The sequence below is a fragment of the Pelodiscus sinensis genome, chromosome 1, assembly GCF_052426305.1.
Source record: "Pelodiscus sinensis isolate ZL-2025 chromosome 1, ASM5242630v1, whole genome shotgun sequence".
Taxonomy (NCBI): Eukaryota; Metazoa; Chordata; order Testudines; family Trionychidae; genus Pelodiscus; species Pelodiscus sinensis.
The window spans coordinates 352,005,455-352,033,217 of record NC_143052.1 but is presented as its reverse complement, the minus strand read 5'-3'; the positions used below and the strand labels follow the sequence as shown (position 1 = coordinate 352,033,217).

Below are 27,763 nucleotides of genomic sequence, written 5' to 3'. Positions count from 1 at the left end.
GGGAGCTGGAAGCATGTAGGTAACTGTATGAGTCAGTGAGTTTTCTGTAGAGAGTGGTGTCTAATTTTCCATTGCTGATTTGTACTGTGGTGTCCAGGAAATGGATCTCTCGTGTAGAGTGGTCCAGGCTGAGATTGATGGTGGAGTGTAGGTTATTAAAATCTCTGTGGAATGTCTCCAGTGTTTCTTGGCCATGCATCCAGATCATAAAGATGTCATCGATGTAGCGTAAGTAGAGAAGCGGTAAAAGGGGACGGGAGTTGAGGAAACGTTGTTCTAGGTCAGCCATAAAGATATTAGCGTACTGTGTGGCCATGCGTGTACCCATGGCTGTGCTGCTGATCTGGAGATATAAGTTGTTCTCAAATTGGAAATAATTGTGGGTGAAAACAAAGTTACATAGGTCTGCTATCAGATTGGCAGTGGTGTCCTCTGGGATAGTGTTTCTAATTGCTTGTAATCCGTCTTCATGTGGGATGTCGGTGTATAGAGCTTCTACATCCATTGTGGCAAGGATGGAGTTATCGGGGATTTTATCGATGTTTTGTAGTTTCCTTAGGAAGTCTGCAGTATCTCGGAGATAGCTGGGGGTTTTGGTTCTGTAGGGTTTGAGAAGAGAGTCTACATAGCTGGATAAACCAGTAGTGAGCGCGATGATACCAGAGATGATGGGATGTCCGGGGTATCCAGGTTTATGGATTTTGGGAAGCAGATAGAACAATCCTGGTCAGGGGTCAGAAGGGGTTTTTGTGTGGATTTGTTCCCGAGTAGCTGTAGGGAGGCTTTTAAGGAGACAGTATAGTTTCTTTTGGTAATCTGAGGTGGGATCAGAGGAGAGAGGTTTGTAAAATGTGGTGTTGGAGAGTTGTCTGGTTGCCTCTTGGTTATAGTCGGCCTTATTCATAATGACCACAGCACCCCCTTTGTCAGCTGGTTTGATTATAATGTCCAGATTGTTTTTGAGACTCTGGATGGCATGGCATTCAGCGTGGCTGAGATTGTGTGTCACTTGTTGTCTTTGTGAATAATGTCAGTCTGTGCGTTGTTGCGGAAGCTTTGTATATAGAAATCCAGATTGTAATTTCAACCGTCAGGAGGAGTCCATATAGAATTATTTTTTCTTTGGTGTTGATAGGGGGGATCTGGTAGGTTTTTCAGTTTTTCCTGTTACAGACACGCTCAATTTTCCCTTTGAAACTTATCTACCCACTGCCTCTCCCCCACCAATTTTTTTCCTTCTCTCCTCCCCTCTTTCCCCCATTTATTCTTGGTTCTGGACATCCAACACTCCGGTCATCTGACAAAGTGGGCTGTGCCCACGAAAGCTCATGATACCATCTACATGTTTTGTTATGCTTTAAAGTGCTACCCGACTATTTGTTGTTGATTATACTAATTCTTTCTGATTGCATTCAAGGATGGAAGCCACTGTCCATAACTAGTGGCTGCCCATACTCCCTTCTCTTTGTCTACTGAAGGTGTCTTTTTCCTCAAACTGATCAAGGAAGCTGTTCACAGAGGGTTTACAATACAACAGGGCTTAACTCGAAATAAGCTACGCAAATGGAGCTACATCAATTGCATAGCTTGTTTTGAAACTGGAGCATCTACACAGCACTCATTTCGAAATAGAGCACTCTTCCTCTGACTTCCCTTACTAATGGAAAGCCACCTTGTGTGAGAAAGCTACACTATGTACTGGTAGTCTAGGAACAAAGGGCAAGCTGAGCAAAAGGGTCAGTGACTAGCACGTGACATGACAGGTAAATTAAGCAGCAAAAATAGTGGACTCTGCAAGGGAGACAGCAGTGCTGGGTAAAGAGTGACCAGAAATTAGCAGTAAGGAACTTCTCAGAGACTAAACTTCCACACTACTGTGGTCAACCACATGGGGACAGATTGATGGGGCAGTATCTTTTCTCTCTCTTCTCCCACAGGGCTAAAATCAGTAACCTGGTATAATCATCTTCTGCGGAAGTATTTGACCACTTTGTAACGGAGTTCTTTGGTTTTGACCCCATAAATGACAGGGTTAAGCATGGAGGGGAGAAGAAGATGGAGGTTGGCCAAGATGATGTGGACAGGGGGAGCAATGCCCTGACCGAAGCGGTGTGTCATCACGGAGAAGAGGCCAGGAATCCAAATTGTCAGCATCACACAGATGTGGGCGGTACAGGTGTTGAGGGCTTTCTGGTGGGCTGTCTTGGAGGAGATTCTAAGAACAGCCCTGATGATGAGACCGTAGGACAGGGCAATGAGACCCACATCTACCCCCGTATTTAAAATACTTATCACCAAACCATGCATGCTTATGATGGTGACGTCCCCACATGACAGCTTCACAACAGCTATGTTCTCACAATATGTGTGAGGGATCACATGACTGGTACAGAATGGCAACCTGCTTAGGAGCAAGGGCAGAGGAAAAATGATGAGAGCAGCTCTTACCAAACCCACTAGCCCTAGCTTAGCTATTCGTGCGTTGGTGAGGATGGTGGCGTATCTCAGAGGGTCACATATGGCCACATAGCGATCAAAGGCCATTATCACGAGGACAGCTGATTGCGTAACCAAAACCGTGTTAAGGAAGAACATCTGGGTGAGGCAGCCAGCCAGGTTAATGCCTTTCCAATTGAACCAAAATATACACAGGGCCTTCGGCACCACTAGAGTGGACATGGCGATGTCGGTGAGCGCCAGCATGCAGATCAGCAGGTACATCGGCTTGTGCAGGGTCTGCTCTTTGCCTATGACAAACAGAACCATGAAATTTCCCAACAGGTTGATAATGTAGCACACAGAGAAGGGGATGGAAATCCAGATGTGGGCATGTTCCAGGCCAGGGATGCCTGTTAGGATGAATGTCAAAGGATCAGATGGGGTGAAATTTAATGCCGCCATGAGGTGGTCAATGCATCCATCAGTCTTGGAAATGTTCATGGGATCTGTAAAGGGAAAGAAGCAGAGTGAAGAAGGTTATGCACATTAGAACAAATAATACCGTCAATTATTTATAGTAATTAGCCATGTAGAAAGGGGGTTGAGCCCTAGTGGCAAAAGTCAGAGATGGCACAAAGTTATTTAGGGTTGAGTCTAGTACAGAAAAGTCCTCTCAGAGGGAGGTAACACAGGGCTTGTCTACACTAGGAAAGTATTTCAAAAGAATTTATTTCCAAATAATAACTCCAGAAATAACTATTTTAAAATAGTATACCCACTCTACAGGGAAACCTTGAAATTAATTCGTCAGGCTCCCTTGATGTGGACACATGAACTCGACTCAGAGACCCAGGAAGCACTGGGAGTAATTACTTTGAATGACTCTGGGGAGTCATGATTTTGAAATAGCAGCAGTGGAGCATCCACACTGCCGCTATTTCAAAAGTACTCTTTTGAAATACGTCTTATTCCCTGAGGAAAGCAGGAGTGATTATTTCGAAATAACAGGGTTGGTAGTGTGGACAGTCTCCCTGCTATTTCAAAATAAGGGAAATAAAAGTACGGCTAGACTATGTTTTTTATTCGAAAGGAGATATGCAAATTCGGTGCTAATTTGCATATCTTCTTCCAATTGGTTTTTTGAAAGTAGTCTGGACCCTTTTTTTTTTTTTTGAAAAAAACCCCTTTTTCAAAAAAAACCTCTCATCCTAAAAAAAGGAGGTTTATGCGGTTTTTCGAAAAAGAGGAGGTTTTTTTCTGAAAAAAACCCCCAAATCCAGACTACTTTCATGTTCCAAAAAAACCTGCTTTAGAAAAAGCAATCAGAGGAAGATATGCAAATTAGCACATACTTTGCATATTTCCTTTTAAAAAAAACCCCGTAGTCTAGATGTACCCTTAGTGTGGACCAGGGGTAAGGGTTCTGATTTGGCAGCATGTTGGCAGGTGGACTTCAATGTCAGTAACTGCCCTTTGGAGCAGAAATCTGGAACGCCGCAAACACCATCTCAGATTGTAACGTAATTGTATGAACTCAGGAATGGGACCAGGATTGTACGGCACAGAGCTATGTCAAATATTGCTGCAAGTGGAAACATGGGCAGAAACTAAGCAAAGAATTAGGATCTAAGAGGAGTGGAATGGGACTTCACTGAGAAAACACAAAGACACGAGGCCACTTATTCAGGTTATGTCTACACCAGCTCGGTAGTTCGAGCTAGGTAGGCAAATGAGGGCAATCGGAATTGCAAATGAAGCCCGGGATTTAAATATCCCGGGCTTCATTTGCATCTTCCCAGGCGCTGCCATTTTTAAATCCCCCTTAGTCCGAACTCCATGCCCGCGGCTACACGCAGCATGGAATAGGTAGTTCGAATTAGAATCTCTAATTCGAACTACCGGTACACCTTGTTCCACTCATAGCCGCTGGCACGGAGTTCGACTAAGAGGGATTTAAAAATGGCGGCGCCTGGGAAGATGCAAATGAAGCCCGGGATATTTAAATCCCAGGCTTCATTTGCAACTTCAGTTGCCCTCATTTGCCTACCTAGCTCAAACTACAGAGCTTGTGTAGACATACCCTCAGTGGTTCACTCTCTAATACACTCCCCTGTGTAGAAACAAGCACTCGGTAGAACAAGCTAGTGCAAACACTGTAGGGCTACATCTAGACTGGCATGATTTTCCGCAAATGCTTTTAACGGAAAAGTTTTCCATTAAAAGCATTTGTGGAAAAGAGCGTCTAGATTGGCATGGACGCTTTTCCGCAAAAGCACTTTTTGCGGAAAAACGTCTGTGCCAATCTAGACATGCCTTTCCGCAAAAAAAGCCCCGATCGCCATTTTCGCAATCAGGGCTTTTTTGTGCAAAACAAATCTGAGCTGTCTACACTGGCCCTTTTGCACAAAAGCTTTGTGCAAAAGGAACTTCTGTCTGAATGGGAGCAGCATAGTATTTCTGCAAGAAGCACTGATTTCAGACAGTAGGGAGTCAGTGTTCTTGCGGAAATTCAAGCGGCCAGTGTAGACAGCTGGCAAGTTTTTCCGCAAAAGCAGTCTAGACACAGCCTAGGGGTTAAAAGACATGCAACAAGAATGCTTGGTGGGCCGAGGAACCTTTCCTAAGGAAAGAAGTTGAAAAATCCAGAGGTTTATACTTTAAAAAAAAGATGAATTAGAATATATATTAAAAAGTCTATGAAATTGATTGGTAGAGAATAGACTGAGACTCACCCATCCTCTCTGTTTCAAAAGACAAGAGCAAGGGGACGTGGATTTAAGCTGCAGTATGGCAGAAATAAAAAAAGATAAAAGATAACTGCTCTTTTTCGCTCAAAGCCTTAATGAAACTAAGGGACTCATTGCCAGAAAAGATAGCTGAGGCCATGAGCTAAATGAGAATCATGAAGTGCTTGGACATTTGGACTGTCTAGGAAGGAGCATTGCAGAAAGGGATCTAGGGGTCATAGTGGACCACAAGCTAAATATAAGTCAACCATGTGACACTGTTGCAAAAAAAGCAAACATGATTCTGGGGTGCATTAACTGATGTGCTGTGAATAAGACATGAGAAGTCATTCTTCCACTCCACTCTCCACTGATTAGGCCTCAGTTGGAGTATTGTGTCCAGTTCTGGGCACCTCAGTTTCAGTATTGTGTCCAGTCCTGGGCACCACATTTCAGGAAAGATGTGAAGAAATTGGAGAGGATCCAGAGAAGAGCAACAAGAATGATTAAAGGTCAAGAGAACATGACCTATGAAGGAAGGCTGAAAGAATTGGGCTTGTTTATTTTGGAAAGGAGAAGACAGAGAGGGGACATTATATCATTTTTCAGATATTTAAAAGGGTATCACAAGGTGGAGGGAGAAAAATTGTTCTTCTTCGCCTCTGAGGCTAGGACAAGGAGCAATGGGCTTAAACTGCAGCAAGGAAGGTTTAGGTTGGACACGAGGAAAAACTTCCTAACTGTCAGGGTGGTCAAACACTTGAAGTAAATTGCCTATAGGGTTTGCGGAATCTCCATCTCAAGAGATATTCAAGAGCAGGTTAGAATTATCAAGAAGGGTCTAGATGGTACTGGGTCCTGCAATTAGGGTAGGGCCTGGACTTGATGACCTCTCGAGGTCCCTTCCAGTTCTAGTGCTCTATGATTCTATGATTCTATTATTAATATGGGTAGTGAAACAATGGAGTAGATGGACCGTAGATCTGATCCACAATGCAATTATGATATTGGAAAGCAGTCACATTTCCCCCATGGAAACAGACATTCCCATGCTGGGCTAGAACTTTCTGCTGCACAGAATGGGCAAGAAGGAGTCAAAGCTCGTCATAGCTGTTCGCTCTCTTGTTCCTTTTGGTGGGAAACTTACTTGCATGCCCCCAGCTTTGTCTGAGACATACGTTACAGGTGCTAACCGACACGTAATCTGAGACTCAGGTCAGTTTTTCAGCTTTTAACCATTCTCATGCCTGCAGTTTGCAGAAGATGCAAAACTGGGGATCGTCAATAATGAAGAGGACAGGCCATTGATTCAGTGCAATCCGGATTGATTGCTAAATGCTAACAGTTGCTAAAGCTAACAGTGTGTGGTTTGGACATGTAGCTGTGTACATTTAGGAACAAAGAATACAGGCTACGCTTAAACGATGGGGATTCTGATAGGAAATCAAATGCAATGAACATGATTTGGGGGCAAGGAAGGGTAATCAGATAAACATAAGCTTCCAATGTAAGCCTGTGGCCCAAAGAGCCCAGGTGATCCTGAGAGAGCAACTGGGGGAAACTCAAGGAGCCAGTATGACTGCTTCTGGAATCCTTTGTTCAGCAATTCTATCTGGGATGAAGGATGGACGTTGATGTATGGAAGAGGATTCAGAGAAGGGCCTCTATTTAGTTTAACAATGATGGTGAAGAGGTGACTTCACAACAGCCTGTTTGTATGGAGACAGGGAACACATTTTTAAAAACAGGCATTTTGGCCAAGCACACAGAGGTGTAACAGGATGCAGTGTCTGCAGGTTGAAGTTAAGGAAGTTCTGACTGGAAATAAAACAATTTTTGAATGGTGAGAGTAATTTTCCATTGGAATCATCTTTCAAGAGAGGAAAGAGCATCTTCACGGGCAGGCTTGCAAACCTCGTGAGGAGGCCTTTAAACTAGGTTCGTTGGGGGACTATGACCAAAGCCCTGAGGTAAGTGGGGAAATCAGATACCGGGAAGAAACACAAGAATGAACAAGCAATAAAGGAGGACCTCTAATTTGAATGAAGAAGGTCGGGAAATCAACTGGTTATCTAAAGTGTTTGTACACAAATGCAAGAAGCCTGGGTAACAAACAGGAAGACAGCCCTGGCTCAGTCAAAGAACTATGATTTGATTGGAATAACGGAGACTTGGTGGGATGACTCGCATGACTAGAGCACTGCCATGGAAGGGTATAAACTGTTCAGGAAGAATGGGAGGGGGGGAGAAAAGGAGGAGAAGTTGCATTGTATATAAGAGATCAGTATGATTGATCAGAGCTCCAGTATATAGAGGGAGAAAAGCCTGTTGAGAGTCTATGGGTTAAGTTTAGAGGTGGAAGCAACAGGGGTGATGTTGTGAGTAGTGTCTGCTATAGACCACCAGATCTCATGGATGAGGTAGATGAGGCTTTCTTCAGACAATTGAGAGAAGCTTCCAGATCATAGGCCCTGGTTCTCATGGGGGACTTTAACCACCCTGACATCTGTTGGGAGACCAATACAGCAGTACACAGACAATCCAGGAAGTTTTTGGAGAATGTTTGGGATAATTTCTTGGTACAAGTGCTGAAGGAACCAATCACGGGTCATGCACAGTTTGACTTGCTGCTCACAAACAGGGAGAAACTAGTAGGGGAAATAGAGATTGGTGACAACCTGGGGAGCAGTGATCATGAGATGGTAGATTTCAGGATCCTGATCAAAGGAAGAAAGGAGAGTAGCAAAATACACACCCTGAACTTCAGAAGAGCAGACATTGACTCCCTCAGAGAACTGATGAGCAGGATTCCCTGGGATGCTTACATGAAGGGGAAAGGAGTCCAGGAGAGCCGGCAGTATTTTAAAGAAGCCTTATTAAAGGCACAGGAAGAAACCATGCTGATGTGCAGTAAGAAAAGCAAATATGGTAGGCGACCAGATTGTCTTACCGTGGATATACTTGGTGAGCTTAAATACAAAAAGGAAGTTTACAAGAAGTGGAAACTTGGACAGATGACTAGGAAAGAGTATAAATATATTGCTCGAGAATTCAGGGGAGTCATTAGGAAGGCGAAAGCGCAACTGGAATTGCAGTTGGCAGGGATGTGAAGGGTAACAAGAAAGGTCTCTATGGGCATGTTAGCAATAAGAGGGTGATCAGAGAGGGTGTGGGGCCCATACCGGATGAGGGACGTAACCTAGTGACAGATGATGTGGGAAAAGCTGAAGTACTCAATGCTCTCTTTGCCTCTGTCTTCACAGACAAGGTCATCTCCCAGACTAATGCACTAGGCAACACAGTATGGGAAGGAAGTGAATAGCCCTTGGTGTGAAAAGAACAGGTTAGGAACTATTTAGAAAAGCTAAACATATACAAATCCAGAGGTCCGGATTTAATGCATCCAAGGGTACAGAGGGTGATGAGAAATGTCATTGTGGAACCTTTGGTCATTATCTTTCAAAACTCATGGGCTATGTCTAAACTGGCATGATTTTCCGGAAATGCTTTTAACGGAAAAGTTTTCCGTTAAAAGCATTTTCAGAAAAGCGCGTCTAGATTGGCAGGACGCTTTTCTGCAAAGACACACCTGGAGTATTGTGTCCAGTTCTGGGCCCCCCACTACAGAAAGGATGTGGACGCATTAGAGAGGGTCCAGCGGAGGGCAACCAAAATGATTAGGGGGCTGGAGCACATGACCTATGAAGAGAGACTGAAGGATTTGGGTCTGTTCAGTCTGTAGAAGAGAATAATGGGGGGGGGGATTTGATAGCAGCCTTTAAATTCCTGAAGGGAGGTTCCAAAGAGGATGGAGAGAGGCTGTTCTCAGTGGTGACAGATGGTAGAACAAGGAGCAATGGTCTCAAGTTACAGTGGGAGAGGTCTAGGTTGGATATTAGGAAAAACTATTTTACTAGGAGGGTGGTGCAGCACTGGAATGGGTTCCTAGGGAGGTGGTGGAATCTCCATCCCTAGAGGTTTTGAAGTTTCGGCTTGACAAAGCCCTGGCTGGGATGATTTAATTGAGGTTGGTCCTGCCTTGGGCAGGAGGCTGGACTAGATGACCTTCTGAAGTCTCTTCCAGCTCTATGATTCTATGATTCAAGGGTTTTCATTGCTTCTTCATCAATGAATGTTATATCTTGTTGTGGAATGTTCCCTAAAGGAGTAACTCAAGGAATATTTTAGGTGAAATTGTAAGGCCTGTGTTAGACAGTTGAATAGAGACTAGATAAACACAGGTCCCTTTTGACCTGGCTATTTACAGATATGATCCCAAGAATCAGATGGAAGCATTTTGCGTGCCGCCTGGTGCCTGAGCTTCCTGAAGATTTTTGTTTGTTTGTTTGTTTGGCTTCAACCACTTGACTTGAGTCACACTCTCCTGTGACTGTGGAGGCCTTGCATCTGTTGCGATAAGTGTCTGTTTCACACGGCTGAAAGATCCCCTGAAGCAGCGCGTAGATGAGTGTTTTAGGTGGGGAAAAATAATTCTCTGAGCTGATGAAATCTCCCCACCGTAGAATCAATGTCATAAGAACATAAGAACGGCCGTACTGGGTCAGACCAAAGGTCCATCTAGCCTAGGAGCCTGTCTGCCGACAGTGGCCAACACCAGGTGCCCCAGAGGGGGGTGGACCGAAGACAATGATCAAGCTATTTGTCTCATGCCATCCGTCTCCAGCCTCTGACAAACACAGGCCAGGGACACCATTCCTCCCCCCTGGCTAATAGCCATTTATGGACCTAACCTCCATGAATTTATCTAGCTTCTCTTTAAACTCTGTTATAGTTCTAGCCTTCACAGCCTCCTCTGGCAAGGAGTTCCACAGGTTGACTACATGCTGATGAAGAAGAACTTTCTTTTAATAGTTTTAAACCTGCTACCCATTAATTTCATTTGTCCTCTAGTCCTTCTATTATGGGAACTAATGAATAACTTTTCTTTATCAGCCCTCTCCGCACCACTCATGATTTTATAGACCTCTATCATATCCCCCCTCAGTCTCCTCTTTTCTAAGCTGAAAAGTCCCAGTCGTTTTAACCTCTCTTCATATGGGACCCGTTCCAAACCCCTAATCATTTTAGTTGCCCTTTTCTGAACCCTTTCCAAGGCCAAAATATCTTTTTTGAGGTGAGGAGACCACATCTGTACACAGTATTCAGACTGAACAAGCCCAAATCCCTCAGCCTCCCCTCATAAGTCATGTGTTCCATCCCCCTCACCATTTTGGACCATCTCCAATGCATTCACATGCTTTCTGTAGTGGGGGGTCCAAAACTGGATGCAATACTCCAGATATGGCCTCACCAGTGCTGAAGCTAACAATGTGTTCTAGTGTAGCCATGCAGTTGTCTATATCTAGGAACAAAACATGTAGCAATGCTTAGATGCTGGGGGTCTCTGATGGGAAGCACTATGACCTTGAACACAGTTTAGGGGCACAATGGGAGAATTAGCTACGAATGATATCTCTGTGTGACCCTGTGGCCAAAATAGCTAGTGGGATAATTATAGAATCTGAGAACTGGAGGGACCTCAAGAGGTCTTCGAGTCCAACCCTGTACCCCTACGGCAGGATCAAGCACCATCTACATCATCCCTGACAGGTGTTGTTCTAACCTGCTCTTAAATATCTCCAATGATGGAGATTCCACAACCTCCCTTGGCAATTTATTCCAGCGTTTAACCCCCCTGGCAGTTAGGAAGTTTTTCCTAATGTCCAATCTAAACCTCCCTTGCTGCAATTTAAGCCCAAAGCTCATGACTAAACTTTTGCCTTTCTGATAATCTTTTTGGAGCGTTCTCAGGAAGTTTCAGCAGGGGGGAGATAAGGTTCTCCAAAGGCCTACTGTTTCGTCTATTGGCTCATTGTCCTGAAGAGAGGCTTCATTACCATCTATGTAGATGAAAAGCAGCTTTGTTCCTGGGTAGCACCCTTGTGTAACTCCCTTTGAAATACAGCTACACAGTCCTTATTCATCACTTCAGAGACAGAAATGCTACCTCCCTACAAATAGGACAATCCTGCTCAGGAAACAGATGGAAACAAAATTGGGTGTGAGACCCAAAAGAGATCCTGAGTCCTCTTCCCCCCCCCCCAAAAAAAAACGGTCCTAGGAAAGGCCAGGAACGGTTCCAGTGTCAATCATGGACCAACAATCACAAACAAAAATAAATTCAACGGCAATTCCTATCTGTCTCTGGAGAAGTCGCTGCCCACCTCACCACCCCACGCACTGCTCAGCTGTCCTGGCACACTCCTGGCCTTTCTCCACAACCTGGAGCACTAGCGGCTTCTCTGTGCACAGCTCTGTCTGGACCCAGAATGCTGAGCATTGCCTGCCCATGCTCACAGCCCCCATCACTCTCGCTGTGGTGCACCTGCCTATGGACATCTCTCTCCCTGCCCTACACCCCCTAGGGCTGGCCATGCGTCCACGTAGGACCCTCCCCCCTAAAATTTTGAGGCCTGCAATTCAGTGACACCCCTCCCCCAGGAGAAAAACCATTTACCAGATCCAACCGCCACACCTCACACAAGAACCTCTCCGATGACGTTAAGCTGCGTGTCTGCCTGCACTGGGGGAAAGGGGGAGATCGGCCTGAACTGCCTGTCTGGGGGTGAAGGAAACATCGGAAGCAGCTCAGACTGTCCAGGGAAGGAGGAAAGGGCAGGCCCGGCAGGAGGGAGAGAGCACATGGAGACTAAAAGGCTGCAGCCTGAGTAAATTTTCTTTCAAACAACACAGAGCTTGCAGCTATTTAGAAACAGACACGCCTTCCTGAGGCTGCTTCCCCATGATGGCCATTGCAGACATGGCCACAGGGCTGTGGTGGGGTTGCTCATGGGAGGAGAGATGGTCTATACAGAGGGTGGTGTACGAGATAGTCTGCCAATTTCCAATCAGGGGTTGCCAACTTTTGAACATGATTTGTATGGACAGGGTAGAAAAAACAGTTACGGACAACCAGCTTTCTTACCGACACATTCTTACGTAAGATGAAGATGGCTGAAAAGGACAAAGTGAACAAGATTCAATGGGGGTATTTCTATGTAACGCAGAACCTCTGCAACCACGGGGGAGAGTGAAGTCTGCTCTACAGAATTAATTAAGGGGGAACTGTTTTTTAGCTGATGCTATGGAGGCTCATGGCTTTAGCCCATAAGGTTCCAAGTTTAATCCTACTTATAGATGACCGAGATCTGTCAGCATTAGTAGTTGGGGCCTTGTGTGGGATGAATGGCCAGGTGGTCTCTGAAGCTTGCGCTGTGCCCCCTCGGCTCCGGGAAAAACAAAACACAGAGGCTTTGAGGCCACTACGGAGAGAGAGAGCTTTGCTCTTCAGCCTTAACAAACCGGAAGTTGACTTTTAGCAGGTGTGGGAAAGGCTCTTGGCTCCCCGGGTTCAGCTCTGCCTGTTGTTAAGCCAAGTCCGTTGGCGTTGCATGTATATCGCAACGACAATAGGTTTGTGATAGGTTAATTTACTCATAGGCCCTGGTGTGTGATCACACATTGCAGCATTCCTGCATCAATTGTTCCAGGTCCATTTCTGACAGGCGATAATTCCCCCAGCCTAGCAGTGGGCAGTGTATTTCCAGTATTGAAGTGACAATCCTTCTGGCTATGTCTACACTGCAGGCTTCTTGTGCAAGAAACTTTTTGTGGAAGAGATCTTCTGCAAAACGTTCTTGCGCAAGCGCGCGTCCACACTGCAAAAGCGCATCGGAAAGCGATGTGCTTTTGAGCAAGAGAGCATCCAGACTGCATGGACGCTCTCTTGCAAGAAAGCTGTGATTGCCATTCACAGAATAGCCACCAAAGTACCTGTGCTTCTTTCGATAAGCTGGTTTTGTGCAAAAAAAAAAAACCCGCTTCCTGTCCACACACAACTTTTTGCACAAGAGCTCTTATGCAAAAAGGAGTTATTCCTCGTAGAAAGAGGAATACCTACACCGCAAAATCCACTCTGTTCTGTCGATTCACTGTACATTTTCTTGTGCAAAAACACACTTCCGGTGTGGACGCTCGGCTAGGTTTCTCACAAAAACTCTGTAGTGTAGACATAACTTCTGTGATTTACCCACAGTCGCCTGTCAGAGGCTGCTATGCCTCACCCGTTGTACCTCTCAGCCATGTTTTTTTAACCAATATCGAAATGTTTTCAAAGATTATCTAAAGATCAAATGGTGGCTGGATTTTTTAGAGAGTCTGCGAATTTACTGAGGCTTGGCAAAGCAGAGTGGGGTGCACATAACTTTACATTTTGAGATACCCCTTCTCCCTCCCCCCGGGGGGCTCATTTCCCTGCTTCGGTCGGTGCATTAGGCAGACGGTCCTTCCTCTATTTCACCCAGTTTCAGGATCCCCTGCCAGTGTGAGCTAAGGTTCCTCCTGCCTTCTTGTTTGCCCGACTTTCCGCACACTCAGTGTGTTCCCAACCTTTGCTGGTCAGATCTCCTCCACCACCTGGTTTCCTCCGAGCCAGATCCATGTTTGTATGTTCGCTGCCTTTAGGGCTTCTCATCCTCCCCAGAATAAGAGAGGCAGGAGCACAGAGAAAGCCGAGCCCTCTCTGTCCTTAGATTAAGTTTTCCTAATGGTCCTGAACTGTAAATCCTGTGAGCCAGCCCTCAAGCTTCCCTGAGCCCTTGATGCAGAAAGAGGCACCCACCAAAGTCTTACCCAGCGAAGCGAGAAAATCTCCGCACTGTGACAGGAAAGCAGAGCCCTGCGTATCAGCGTAGGAATCTCACATCTCTGACATATGCTGCACTGCACGGTGTCCTTTATAACTTCTCCAGACAGTCCCTGTGTGCCCTGAGGTGGACAGAGCTCCCAGACAATTCCCTCAGCTCCATTAGCCTTGGGAAGAGCAGAAAATCAACCTTAGGAAATAACAACTTGGGAGCCTCCGCCTGCAGTGAAGAAATGATTCACTTTTCCCAGGGGTTCAGACTCTGAATCTTGCAGACTGTTCAGCCTAGAAATTAGCTTTGGCTTTTTTCCCCCTCAGCATTATGTATTTGCATCTCTACTGTTTCGGGATTGCACCCATTTGTGAGGTTCAATATATAAATATATATATACAGCAGCGCCCAGTTGTTCATAGAATCATAGAATCCTAGGGTTGGAATTGACATCAAGAGCTCATCGAGTCCAACCCTCTGCCCAAAACAGGACCAATCCCAACAAAACCATCCCAGCCAGGGCTTTGTCAAGCCAGGACTTAAAAACTGCTAGGGATGAAGATTCTACCACATCTGTAGGGAACCCATCCAAGCGCTTCCCCACCCTTGTAGGGAAAGTGTTTTTCCTAATATCCAACCTAGACCTCCCCCACTGCAACTTGAGACCATTGGTCCTTGTTCTGCCATCCACCACCACTGAGAACAGCCTCTCTCCAGCCTCTTTGGACCCCCTTCAGGGAGCTGAAGACTGCTACCCAATCCCCCCTCAGTCTTCTCTTCTAAAACAAAAAAGGCAGTGATGTAGCACTTTAAAGACTAACAAGATAGTTTACTAGCTGATGAGCTTTTGTGGGGCAGACCCACTTCTTCAGATCATATTCTGAAAGTGAGTTGGCGTGACCATTATATAACAGAGGGATACAATGAAAAAAGACAAATTGACAGGGCAGTGTGGAAGCAGGACTAAGGGAAAGGGGATTTGGGTGACCATTTCAGGGTTTGTCAGTAGCAGAGCAGGAGTCTGGGTCACTCTGACTCCTGCTAACGTGAGAGCCAGAAGAGACGCTGTGTTCGTCTCTCTGTCTCTCCCATATTGATAAGAGTGGAATGCTTACCTCAGTGAGAGCCTTGAGATAAGACAGTGTCTGATGGCAACTGAGTGAGAAGGGAGGTAATTGTTTAATGTTATATGTAATAGAAAGGTATATATATTGGCTTTAAATTGTTTTGTATTTGAAGATCCGCTTACGCTGTCTTCCCTTGCAATATTGCTCGAATAAACTGCCTCTAGCTACTTGTTGCTTAAATACAACGCAGAGTGAAGGCTCGTTTTCTTCCACATCAGCTTGTCCACATATTCATTCTGCTGATACCATTATTGGACCTAACCAAGTGAGTTATAAGATCAAGAACACATATTCCTGCGCATCCAGAAATATAATCTATGCTATCATGTGCCGAAAGTGTCCGTCTGCTATGTACATTGGACAAACATCTCAGACACTTCGCCAAAGGATTAATGCCCACAAAACAGATATCAGACAAGATCACAAAGAGAAAACAGTTTCTTGCCACTTTAACCAGAAAGGACACTCTCTCAATGACTTAGCCACCTGCATTCTGCTACAAAGACCTTTTACATCTGCACTTGAAAGGGAATCCTCTGAACTGTCATTCATGTTAAAATTCGACACTTACCAACAAGGACTTAACAAGTCTTTGAACTTTCTCACCCATTACCAAGACAGTTTCCCCAATTATCACCTGTAATACCATTAACTCACAAACATCCCACTCTCCCTACCTTTAATATCAGCAATTCACAGACACTTACCTTCCTTCCTCCCCCTTCCCACCCCCCCGCATCCCCCTTCTGTTCTGCAATGTGATTTGTCCTTTTCATATTTGTTCATTTTTTTTAATTGTATCCTTTGGTATATATGGTTGTGACTACTTTCTTCCACTATTTGATCTGAGGAAGTGGGTCTGGCCCACGAAAGCTCATCATCTAATAAACCATCTTGTTAGTCTTTAAAGTGCTACATTGTCCTGCATTTTGATAGAACAGAAGGTGTGAGCAAGGGGGCATGAGTGACAAGGAAAGAGGAACTTGCTTACTTTAAGAGACAATTAAGTGGCTAATCTTGGTCACTACGAATATCAAAAGGTGGGGAGGCTGTCTTTGTAATGTGAAATATAATTATCATCTCGGTTCAGGCCCATTTGCGACCTGTTGAATTTTAGCAAAAATAAAAGTTCTGAGGTCTCCCTCTGTAATCTGGTGTTAAAGTCTCTTTGTTGGAAGACACATGTTGTCAGGTCTTTAAGGGAATGGCCAATTTGATTGAAATGCTGGCTGACAGGTTTGTGTGTGTGTGTGTAGATTTCTAATGTCTGATTTGTGAGCATTGATTCTTTGGCAAAGTGACTGACCAGTTTGTCCAACATACATGGCAGAGGGGCATTGCTGGCACATAATTGCATATATCGCATTGCTGGATGTACAGGAATATGAGCCCTTGAACATATAACTGATATGGTTAAGTCCAGTGATGGTGTATCCAGAGTAAGTATGTGGACAAAGCTGGCAATGGGGTTTGTTACAAGGGAAAGTTCCAGAGTTAGTTTTCATATAGTATGCCCTGTGGTTGTTAGTGAGAATCTTCCTGAGGATAGGCGGTTGTCTACAGGAGAGTACAGGCCTGTTATCCAGAGCCTCTCGGAGTGTAGCATCATGTTCTAGTATAGGTTGTAGGTGATTGATAATGCATTGGAGGGGCCTGAGTTGAGTGCTGTAGGTGATGATAAGTGGTGTTCTATTGTGACTATTCTTCTCTTCTACTGACTCAAGAGCCCAAATCCCTCAGCCTCTCCTCGTAGGTCATGTGCTCCAGCCCCCTCATCATTTTGGTTGCCCTGTGCTGGACCCTCTCCAATGCATCCACATCCTTTCTGTAATGGAGGACCCAGAACAGGACGCAGTACTTCAGATGTGGCCTCACCAGTGACGAATAAAGGGGAATAATCACTTCTTTAGATCTGCTAGCAGTGCTCCTCCTAATGCACTCCCATATGCCATTAGCCTTCTTGGCTACAAGGGCACACTGTTGACTCATGTCCAGCTTCTGATAAACTATAATCCCAATGTCCTTTTCTGTCTTGTTCTAATGGTTCATCTACACCGTGTTCGGGGAAGCATCACATTTCAATATCTAATTGATATTTCAAAAATTGACGTCGAAGCTTTTTTGTGCAATCCCGTGTCATAGCTAGCTGAATGGGTCTTCTCCGCTGGACCTCTCCCTGGGTCAAAATCACCTGCAGTTTGTCTCACATGGTGGTCTACTTGTTAGGAGGGAGCAGCCACAGAGTTTGCCTCATTGGCTGCTGTGGGGACCTTTCTTTATGGAGATGTTTCCAGTGGCTGTGTCCTACCGCCCCTCCTATATGCATGCATCGCAGGTATCAGGGAGGGAGGTAATGTGGATTGGGAAGGGTCTGAGTGGGATGAGTTTCCAACCTTAGGATGCAGTCTGGAAGCTCTAGGATGGCTGCATCTCTCTAATGGCCAACTTGGTGTGGCCTTTCTCACACTGATTTGATGGTAACGTAGGCTCTCCAGGCCTTGATATCACACTCAGGTCAGCAGGTGACACCCCACCCCCAAAGTGAGGTACCTTAGGGATTATCTAGCCACCCAATTACCAAGTCGCAGAGAAGAGCCAATTTCCAATCTTCCCAGGCCCACAGCCTCCATTACAATCCAAATGCAAAATTATACTGCCTTCTCCTACACAGGGCTCAGAATAATGTCAGCTCGTTAATATTGTTCACTCTCTTCTCAACATGGGGAGCTCAAGTAAAAAGCCTCTTACCCAAACTGAGATCTCCCCCAGGGCACTCTGGTTTAGATAGGGGGGAAAACATTTAAAAACAAAATGTTTTAAAATAATTATAAGTGATAGCAAACACATCCTAGAATCATAGAATCATAGAATACTAGGACTGGAAGGGACCTCGAGAGGTCATCGAGTCCAGTCCCCTGCCCTCATGGCAGGACCAAATACTGTCTAGACCATCCCTGATAGACATTTATCTAACCTACTCTTAAATATCTCCACAGATGGAGATTCCACAACCTCCCTGGGCAATTTATTCCAGTGTTTGACCACCCTGACAGTTAGGAACTTTTTCCTAATGTCTAATTTAAACCTCTCTTGCTGCAGTTTAAGCCCATTGCTTTCTGTTCTATCCTCAGTTGGCATCAATTGGCATATTGTGTCCAGTTCTGGTCACCCATTTCAAGAAAGATATGGAGAAACTGGAGAGGGTCCAGAGAAGAGCAAGAAGAATGATTAAAGGGCTAGAAAACATGACCTATGAAGGAAGGCTGAAAGAATTGGGTTTGTTTAGTTTAGAAAAGAGAAGACTTAGGGGGGGCATGATAGCAGATTTCAGGTATCTAAAAGGGTGTCATAAGGAGGAGGGAGAAAACTTGTTCATCTTGGCCTCTAAGGATAGAAGAAGAAGCAATGGGCTTAAACTGCAGCAAGGGAGGTTTAGGATGGACATGAGGAAAAAGTTCCTAACTGTCAGGGTCGTCAAACACTGGAATAAATTGCCCAGGGAGGTTGTGGATTCTCCATCTGTGGAGATATTTAAGAGTAGGTTAGATAAATGTCTATCAGGGATGGTCTAGACAGTATTTGGTCCTGTCATGGGGGCAGAGGACTGGACTCGATGACCCCTCGAGGTCCCTTCCAGTGCTTTGCCTTTCTAATCTTGCCCCTGCATACCTGAGCTGTATGGTTATATTCATCTTTTGTAATTTGAGCTACTTTCCACTTTTGAAATGACTCCTTTTTTATTTTTAGACCATGTAAGATCTCCCGGGTGATCCAAGGTGGTCTCCTGACACACTTTCTATATTTCCTATGCAGTGGAATAGTTTGCTTTTGGGCCCATAATAATGTCCCCTTAAAAAAACTGCCAACTCCCTTCAGTTGTTTTTCCTCCTTCTCTTGCTTCCTGTGCAACCTAACCTACCAACTTTCTCATTTCACTAAAATCTGCCTTCCTGAAAGCTATTGTCCTTGTTTTGCTGTTTCCTTTCTCCCATTCTGTAGGGAACCAGGCAGAGACATGTGCATCCCGGAGGGTGAATGTCTGGCTTCAAAGATGGTGTCAACAGGAAGGCTTTGGCTTCCTTGACCATGAGATGCTGTTCTAGGAAGGAGGACTGCTAACCAGGGATGGGATTCACCTTTCGAGGAAGGGGAAGAAAGTAATTGGATACAGGCTGGCTAACCTAGTGAGGAGGACTTTAAACTATGTTCACTGGTGGCAGGTGACCAAAGCCCACAGGTAACTGAAAATCAAGGAGAACTGGGAGATGGTTAGAAATGGGAGCGAGCATGGACAATAATAGGAGAGATAAAGAAGGAACAAGTCAGAACAGGATGTGGGTGCAAAATCAAATAAATATCTTAGTTGACCCTGGGAAATCCCAGAAGTCCAAACATGAGAGGAGGGGAGCCAAGGAACTGGGCACTCGAATCTTGGCCCAGAACCTAAGACCACCTGTGAACAGTTTCAAAAAAGATCTCACCAAACTATGTGATTGGGCAAGAAAATGGCAAGTGAAGTTTAATATGGATAAATGTAAAGTGATACACATTGGAAAAATAATCCCAACTATACAGACAAGATGATGGGGACTAATTTAGATACAACTACTCAAGAGGGACATCTTGGATTCATTGTGTAGCAATATTTAGCCGAAACAAATTGAACGAAACTTTGATCCCACACCATGTGGTAACATCTCCAAACATAAGCGACGAGGAGGTGTGAATTCCAAGAGAATTCTAGAGATCAGCTGCTAGAAGTGGGCCTCATCCTCCTTGATTGGATCCACCTGGTCATCTCCAGCCTGATCCTGGCCTGCATATTTATTCCTGCCTCTGGAAATTTCCACTACATGCATCTGACGAAGTGGGTCTTTGCCCACGAAAGCTTATGCTCCTACACTTCAGTTAGTCTATAAGGTGCCACAGGACTCCTCGTCGCTTTTGCAGATTCAGACTAACACGGCTACCCCTCTGATACTTATTTCCAAACATAGTGGAGATGGCAATACATCTCTCACACACACACACACACAGAAACACAGACACACACTCACATATGTACCCAAGAACTATCATCAGTTGCTACCCTGAAGAGTCTGCAAGACTGAGTTTGCCTTGACAATCTGAGCCCCTGGCCTTGGCAGAACATTTGTTAAGTCCCAGGAGAGGCTCTCAAGCTGATGTTCTCCAGGGTCTGTTTTCTACCCTACCCGATGCTCACAGAGCCAAGGGGATTTTCTGGGAGCGCTGCCAAAGGCAGAGGAGGCAGGGATTGTGCTGAGCAATTATAAAGGTGGCTGAAAAGTGCACTCAGGTTCTTTCATGTGAGATTCCTGTGCTGATTCTCAGGGCCCTGCTTTCCTGTCGCCGGGAGGAGATTTCCTCTCTCTGCTGGCCAGGATTTCAGAAAGTGTCTCTTTCTACCTCACAGTAAGCACTGGCTTTATCAGGAGGTTTTAAGCCAAGGTAAGAAATCATCAGGAGGTGGTTGAATTACTCCATATTATCTGAAGCACTAAGGGGTTCGCACTAGCCGGCTTTTAAAAATGGGGGCGCCGGCTTTATGCTAATGAAGCCTGGGAAATTCAAATCCCGGGCTTCATTAGCAAGTTCGGTATGCATACATTACCCTCCTAGTTCGAACTAGGGGGGTAGTGTAGACATACCCTAAGGGGTTTGCTTCATTAAATTGAACATCAAATGTATTCAAAAGAATTCAGACAACCCTTAAATTATTATGAGAGGAATTCCAAGTTTCCTACTGTGTCCTTCTATGTATCTCTGTCACTTCCTTTTTAGGGTGGTGAGGGATTTCCCTGGCTCGCTCTCATTTCCAAACTTAGCAGCTTCACTGCCCTGTTCAGAAGTGCAGCCCAAGCCTGTGTGTGTGTGTGTGTGTGTGTGTGTGTGTACAGCGAGATTGTACCATCACATGGCCCACATTCAGTGTATCCAGATGTCAGTAAAATCATGGACAGCTTATAAAAAAGAACTGAAATTAGATTTGCCCTAAAATCCATTAAAAACACATACTGGCCATCCTCGCCGTCAGTCCAGATGTATTCCAAAATACTTGTGATACTGCTTAAAGTGGGGCAAAATCTGTTTTTTGTGTGGGTGACATAAGTGCAGTGAATGGGAGGACTTATAACCCATCCGTTCCTACATGTGTCAATGAGTTTAGTGTGGAATTGATGTATGCCAGGGCGACTTACAGTGGGGACGCCCTGTAGACACCAATAAAGACCACTCAGCTTTGCAATAGAGCTGAGGGGCCCTTCTCCTTGCTCTCAAGGTGAGCTGTTATAACTTTGAGTGGGCTCGACTTCCCTGCCCTTCTTCAGTGCCCTTCTATCCCCCACCCCCCACAGACATACAGTATGGAAGACCCAGAGTTCAGTCACAGAGGGGCAGTCCCAATGCTGGAAGGGTCATTGACTGTCGAAAACGGGACCCAGGAAGATTGTGGTGGCTCCAATGTAGGATCCCAGGCAGGAGAAGTTGGGGATTGCTGAGGCGGCTAGTAAATAGGTTAAACTGGCACCGTCACGTTCATGCTGTGATAGATGAATAACAACATTGACTATTATTCCTTTTTGTTACTAAGAACCATCTTTATATGACACATGATGGGTGTGTAAGTTGGGTTGGGTGTCGATAAAATTATCCTGTTTAAGAAAATAATAGGTTGGACTCGCTGAGCACACGGCGGTAGGTTTGCTCAGTCACCCTTCCCCCTCCGGACTATCCTTCTATCCTGAGCATCACAGCTTCTTGGCAGAGTCAGCCATTCCCAACGGAGAGGGAGGGCAGGTCAGGGAGGCATAGTCATGTTTCTGATGGGCTCAAATACCCAGAATCAGAATCCTAGGATCCTAGGGCTGGCAGAGACCTCAGGAGTCATCGAGTCCAACCCCTGCCCAAAGCAGGACCAATCCCAATGGGTATGGCTACTAGCCACCCTAGTTCAGACTAGGATGGCTAATGTAGTCATTCGAACTTGCAAATGAAGCCCGGGATTTAAATATCCCGGGCTTCATTTACATGTTCCCGGGCGCCGCCATTTTTAAATGCCCGATAGCTCAAACTACCTGCCCACGGCTACACGCGGCACGGGCTAGGTATTTGGAATTAAAGCTTCTAATTTGAACTACCATTACTCCTCTTTGCAGGAGGAGTAACGGTAGTTCGAATTAAGAGTGTTAATTCGAAGTACCTAGCCCATGCTGCGTGTAGCCGTGGGCAGGTAGTTCGAGCTACGAGGAATTTAAAAATGGCGGCGCCCGGGATTATGCAAATGAAACCCGGGATACTTAAATCCCGGGCTCCATTTGCAAGTTGGAATGACTACATTAGCCATCCTAGTTCGAATTAAAGTGGCTAATGTAGCCATACCCAATGAGATTATCCCAGCCAGGGCTTTGTGATTTAAATTTTGTGTTGTTTCAAAGCTTTACTCGTGCTGGTGCTTTTTCTTCTCCATGTCCCGTCTCTCCCTCCTGATAGGCTTGGCCATTCATCTTTCTCTGCACAGATTTAGCTGCTGTGGGGGTTCCCTTCATCCCCAGACTAGGCTTATTTCCCCCTTCTCCCTTGTGCAGTCAGACCCAGGGTTTAACCTGGTATGAGGAGGTATTTCTGTGATGAGTTGTGGTTGGTCCTGGGAGAGGGGTTTCACTGACATAGAATCATAGAATACTAGGACTGGAAGGGACCTCGAGAGGTCATCGAGTCCAGTCCCCTGCCCTGATGGCAGGACCAAATACTGTCTAGACCATTTTTGATAGACATTTATCTAACCTACTCTTAAATATCTCCACAGATGGAGATTCCACAACCTCCCTGGGCAATTTATTCCAATGTTTGAGTCGCAGTGTAGTCTGGGAAAGAGTTTTGTGAAATTTTGGATGGGTGAGGCTCTCCAATCTGATCAGAATAGAGCTAAATTTGTCCTCTATCCCAGATTACAATTCCATGGAACCACAAGGCTCCTCTCTTGAGGGTCAATAGGTGATGGACAACAACACTTCTACTAGGGGAATGAAATAGACAACCGTTTTATTGCTAATGGAATAATGATTATGATCACCACAGCAAACACTACAGTAAGAACACAAATCATTTGAATTCCTTCCCAAGATGTCATTAACACAATTAATCCCAAACTTATCTAAGTATACAAAAAGTAATGATAATAATGGTAATAATAATTCCTATACACACAAGGATTCCAAGGCTGGATGGAGAAGAGTAGCGTCCCTTCCCCGGTGACCTGGGAGCAAGTGTTAGTATGATTCCTAAAAACAGACTTAAACAAGAAAAGAAAAGAAAAGAAAAGAAAAGAAAAGAAAAGAAAAGAAAAGAAAAGAAAAGAAAAGAAAAGAAAAGAAAAGAAAAGAAGCCATTACAAAAGAGAGGAATAGAAATAAGTTCTGAGTTTCTCTAACCTTGTACTCATGCGACCTAGGACGGACTGCTCTCTTTCTGCAAGGTGTCAGATTCCAGCTCCGATCTCTCTAATCCCTAGGCCTAAATATCCCTTTCGGGTGCCGAAGCATACCAGATATACTACCCCTTTTCCATAACTGGGCTTAAGACGCCAAGATTTCTGAGGGTAGCACCTTTAATTGGAAGAAATCTCTGGGTATCTTTAATATTCATTATGGGTGCCAGATGACTTTCTTGGACACTGTCCCTATACCACACACAAAGGGTGGGAAGCTGTACAGAATCTGTGGTTAACAAGGTTCCATCTGTTCGGATTGCATCAAGAGACGAAACACCCATAACTGCCATGTTAGGAGATTTATACAATAAATTCTGGGTAAGGCTCAAAAAATAAACTTGACCTGACGCAGATTCTTGCTTCACCTCTTTATGGAAAATTATAAGCACAAAGCATGTTGTTCCCCACTTCTATCTTATTGCCATCAGCCGTCTTACAGAATCTGGATTCTGTAGGCCCCTTGCGTTACCAGCATATTGCAAATCTATATTAGAAAATATAAGGATAAAATAAAACTATTACACAACTAAAGTGACTATCATATTCATAGGCCAAAATAAGGCAAGTAATGATTAATAGGCTACAGCAGGGAGTGAGCTTAGAAGGGCGCCCAAACACTGCAGACAGTTCTGGGGGCGAAGAGTGGGGAATACACAGAGGGGCAGGCAGTGCCCGGTACTGTGGGTCCAGGAAGGGGTGTGCACAGCAAAGCAGCTAGGCATGTACCAAATTAGCCTGGATCTCTCACATGTCCATACCTAGGCTAGAAATCCCTTGAGGCCAGTGACAGCCCTTCCCCAATTCAGTGTTTTTTCCGCAGGTGTTTCCAGGCAGAGTGAACATCCATGATGCTGCCATCCCCTGTCTTATATGGCTTAACCGCATGGCAGAAAGTCTTTGTCTGAAAACTTGGGTCCCAGATGAGTTTGTGAGAAAAGGATAGGCCCCCTGCAAAGTGGAGACCCAAGTGATGACATCCATCCCTATACTCTAGGAAAGGGAAGACTTGTAGGGGACATGATCACAGCTTTCAAGAAGTTAAATAATTGTTGAAAAAATTGTTATTTGATTTTCTCTGGTCCCTGGATCCCTCTTGTTTCTGTTCAATTAAGCCCTGTAGATTTGCAATATCTTCTTAAAAATGATGTCCATTTCTACACAGAGCAGTGTATAAGAGGGTGAAACCTACATTAACTGGCCTCATGGCTTTACATTTTCTGGAGGAATTTCCAACCTATTCCTCGTAGAGGACAATTTTTGCTTAGGTTTTGGTCATGCTTGTACTTCAAAAAAATATGTCACAGAGCCTTGTACCAAAACAGCCAGGCCCATGTCCTGCACTCGACCACTTAAATTATACTCTTTAAAAATGTTTGAGGAGGACAATATATCCATTCCTATGGGCCTTCATTTAGCAGGTGCTAACACTGAAGTTCATCTGCCATCATCCTACCCGTTCTGCTGGCTTCATTACAATTTGTGCCACTATGTCTATTGTCTCTATAGAGTTCTATCCCCTTCTACCTCTCTAATAATGACATATTATTGATTGTATTATTGGTTATAACGTGTGTTATCCCCATCACTGTGTTTCTTTCCCTTCACAGGTACCTTGAGCATCTCTGAGAACAAAAGCGGCATCAAACCTATCATGGCAGCTTTAAACCTCACTCTCTCTAAACCTTTTACGTTCTTCCTGACAGGCATTCCCGGCTTGGAATCTGCCCACGGCTGGATTTCCATCCCGTTCTCCTTGTGCTACATGATCAATTTGTTGGGGAATTTCATGTTTCTGTTTGTAGTAGGGAAAGAACAGACCCTGCACACGCCTATGTACTGGCTGCTCTGCATGCTGGCACTCACCGACATCAGCACTTCTACTTTGGTTGTGCCGAAGACTCTGTGTATATTTTGGTTCAATTTGAAAGATATAACTATGGCTGGCTGCCTCACCCAGATGTTCTACATTGACACGGTTCAGTTTATGCATTCAGCCATCCTTGTAATAATGGCCTTTGATCGCTATGTTGCCATATGTATCCCTCTGAGATATGCCACCATCCTCACCAATGCACGAATAGCTAAGCTAGTGGTTGTAGGTTTGATAAGAGCTGTTCTTTTTGTTCTGCCCATGCCCCTGCTCGTGAGTAGGCTGCCGTTCTGTGACAACCGCCTTATCCCCCAAACATACTGCAATTTTATGACTGTGGCGAAGATCTCTTGTGGGGACATCAAAATCAATGCAGTGTATGGTTTGGTGATAACTATTGTAAACATTGTCTTAGACGTGAGTCTCATTGCCCTGTCATATGGTTTCATCGTCAGGGCCGTTCTCAGAATCTCTTCCAAAGAAGCTCACGAAAAAGCCCTCAGTACCTGCACCGCCCATGTCTGTGTAATGTTGTTACATTGGATTCCCTGCCTGTTCTCCATCATGACACACCGCTTCGGTCAGGGCATCGCTCTCCATACTCACGTCATCTTGGCCAACCTCTATCTCCTCGTCCCTTCCATGCTCAACCCTTTAATTTACGGATTGCACTCCAGAGAGTTTCGTGAGAAGTTGGGCAAATACATCATCAAGAGGTGAACATGCACGGACACTGAGTTTACAGCTGTGAGACAGGAGGAAGTAAGTGTAAACTTGGGTGAGCCAGACTTTCCTTCTTTCACGCCTTAAAAAAAACTCCAATTGAAAAGAAGCTGGAGACCCAGAATTCAGTTTGTAAGGTTCTTTAGCAAGGAATGAACAAGGTCAACATCCCCACAGTCAAATCCCAAATGAAACTAAATAAAGGCATGTAAATGTATATTTCCTTAGAACGTTGATGTGTCTATCTGTCCATGAATCCATCCTTGTGTCCTTGAATCTGTTTATTTAGTATCCCTTCTGGGATGGAAAGATCTAGGAGCACCAACTTGGCTATGCAGATTTCTCTTATTCCCAAAGAAATCAAGATCAGGGATTGGCTCTGCCAGGACTAGGGGGTGTACCTAGAATCCCATTGTTGTCTTTCACATGGAAAGAGAAGGGTGCAATAGCAGGGACGGTTATGCTCCGCAGTGACCACGGAAGGGCAGTGAGTGCTGTATATAGTTATACTGCAGTCATCATAGGGTGGCGTCCACACCAATAAGAGAATACCCATCTTGGGTGGAGGAAGTAGCTTCCCTATCTCAAAACGGAAACCCCACCCTCCTCCACCTCTCGGCAGTAGCATTTGCCCAGGGTTGGAGCTGTGTGGTGCTCTGGAAGGCACAAGTCAGGGTATGGTGCTCAGGCAGGGTGATGGGAAGTCAGGGGGCTTACTTCGGCCACCCGTGTTACTGCTGGTGTTGATGCTCCCTTTGCGACTCCTTCTGTGGCCCAGGGCTGTGCTGCCCAGCTGGTGGCTCCTTCTGGGAGCCGGGCAATGCAGCCCCACAACCTTTCAAATGCCATTGGATGTATAGACCAATTGGATATAGGCTGGCTAACCTAGTGAGGAGGACTTTAAACTATGTTCACTGGTAGCAGGTGACCAAAGTCCCAGGAGAAGCTCTCAAGCTGATCTTCTCCAGGGTCTATTTTCTGCCATAACCGATGCTCATTGAGCCAAGGGAATAGTCTGGGAGCACTGCCAAGGGCAGAGGAGACAGGGACTGTGCTGAGCAATTATAAAGGTGGCTGAAAAGCACACTCAGGTTCTTTCATGTGAGATTCCTACGCCGATTCTCAGGGCCCTGCTTTCCTGTCGCCGTGAGGAGATTTCCTCTCTCTGCTGGCCAGGATTTCAGAAAGTGTCTCTTTCTACCTCACAGTAAGCACTGGCTTTATCAGGAGGTTTTAAGCCAAGGTAAGAAATCATCAGGAGATGCTTGAATTACTCCATATTCTCTGAAACACTAAGGGGTTTGCTTCATTAAATTGAACATCAAATGTATTCAAAAGAATTCAGACAACTCTTAAATTATTATGAGAGGAATTCCAAGTATCCTACTGTGTCCTTCTATGTGTCTCTGTCACTTCCTTTTTAGGGTGGCGAGGATTTTCCCTGGCTCGCTCTCATTTCCAAACTTAGCAGCTTCACTGTCCTGCTCAGAAATGCAGCTCAAGCCTGTGTGTGTGTGTGTGTGTGTGTATAGCGAGATTGTACCATCACATGGCCAACATTCAGTGTATCCAGACATCAGTAAAATCATGGACAGCCTATAACAAAAGTGCTGAAATTAGATTTGCCCTAAAATCCATTAAAACCACGTACTGGCCATCCTCTCCGTCAGTCC

At 45.1% G+C, this 27,763-nt stretch overlaps 1 protein-coding gene across 1 annotated transcript; it reads right to left on the bottom strand.

Moving 5' to 3' along the window:
• Positions 1–1,962: 1,962 nt before the first annotated feature.
• LOC149526035 (olfactory receptor 52P1-like) lies at positions 1,963–2,901 on the bottom strand. The gene has a single exon (XM_089781002.1). It carries the CDS (start codon positions 2,899–2,901, stop codon positions 1,963–1,965), a length of 939 nt encoding a protein of 312 aa, XP_089637128.1.
• Positions 2,902–27,763: the final 24,862 nt, after the last annotated feature.

What these genes read in the sequence shown, in the direction of transcription:
- LOC149526035 (XM_089781002.1), bottom strand. Translation starts at nt 2,901, where the DNA reads ATGGCGGCATTAAATTTCACCCCATCTGATCCTTTGACATTCATCCTA.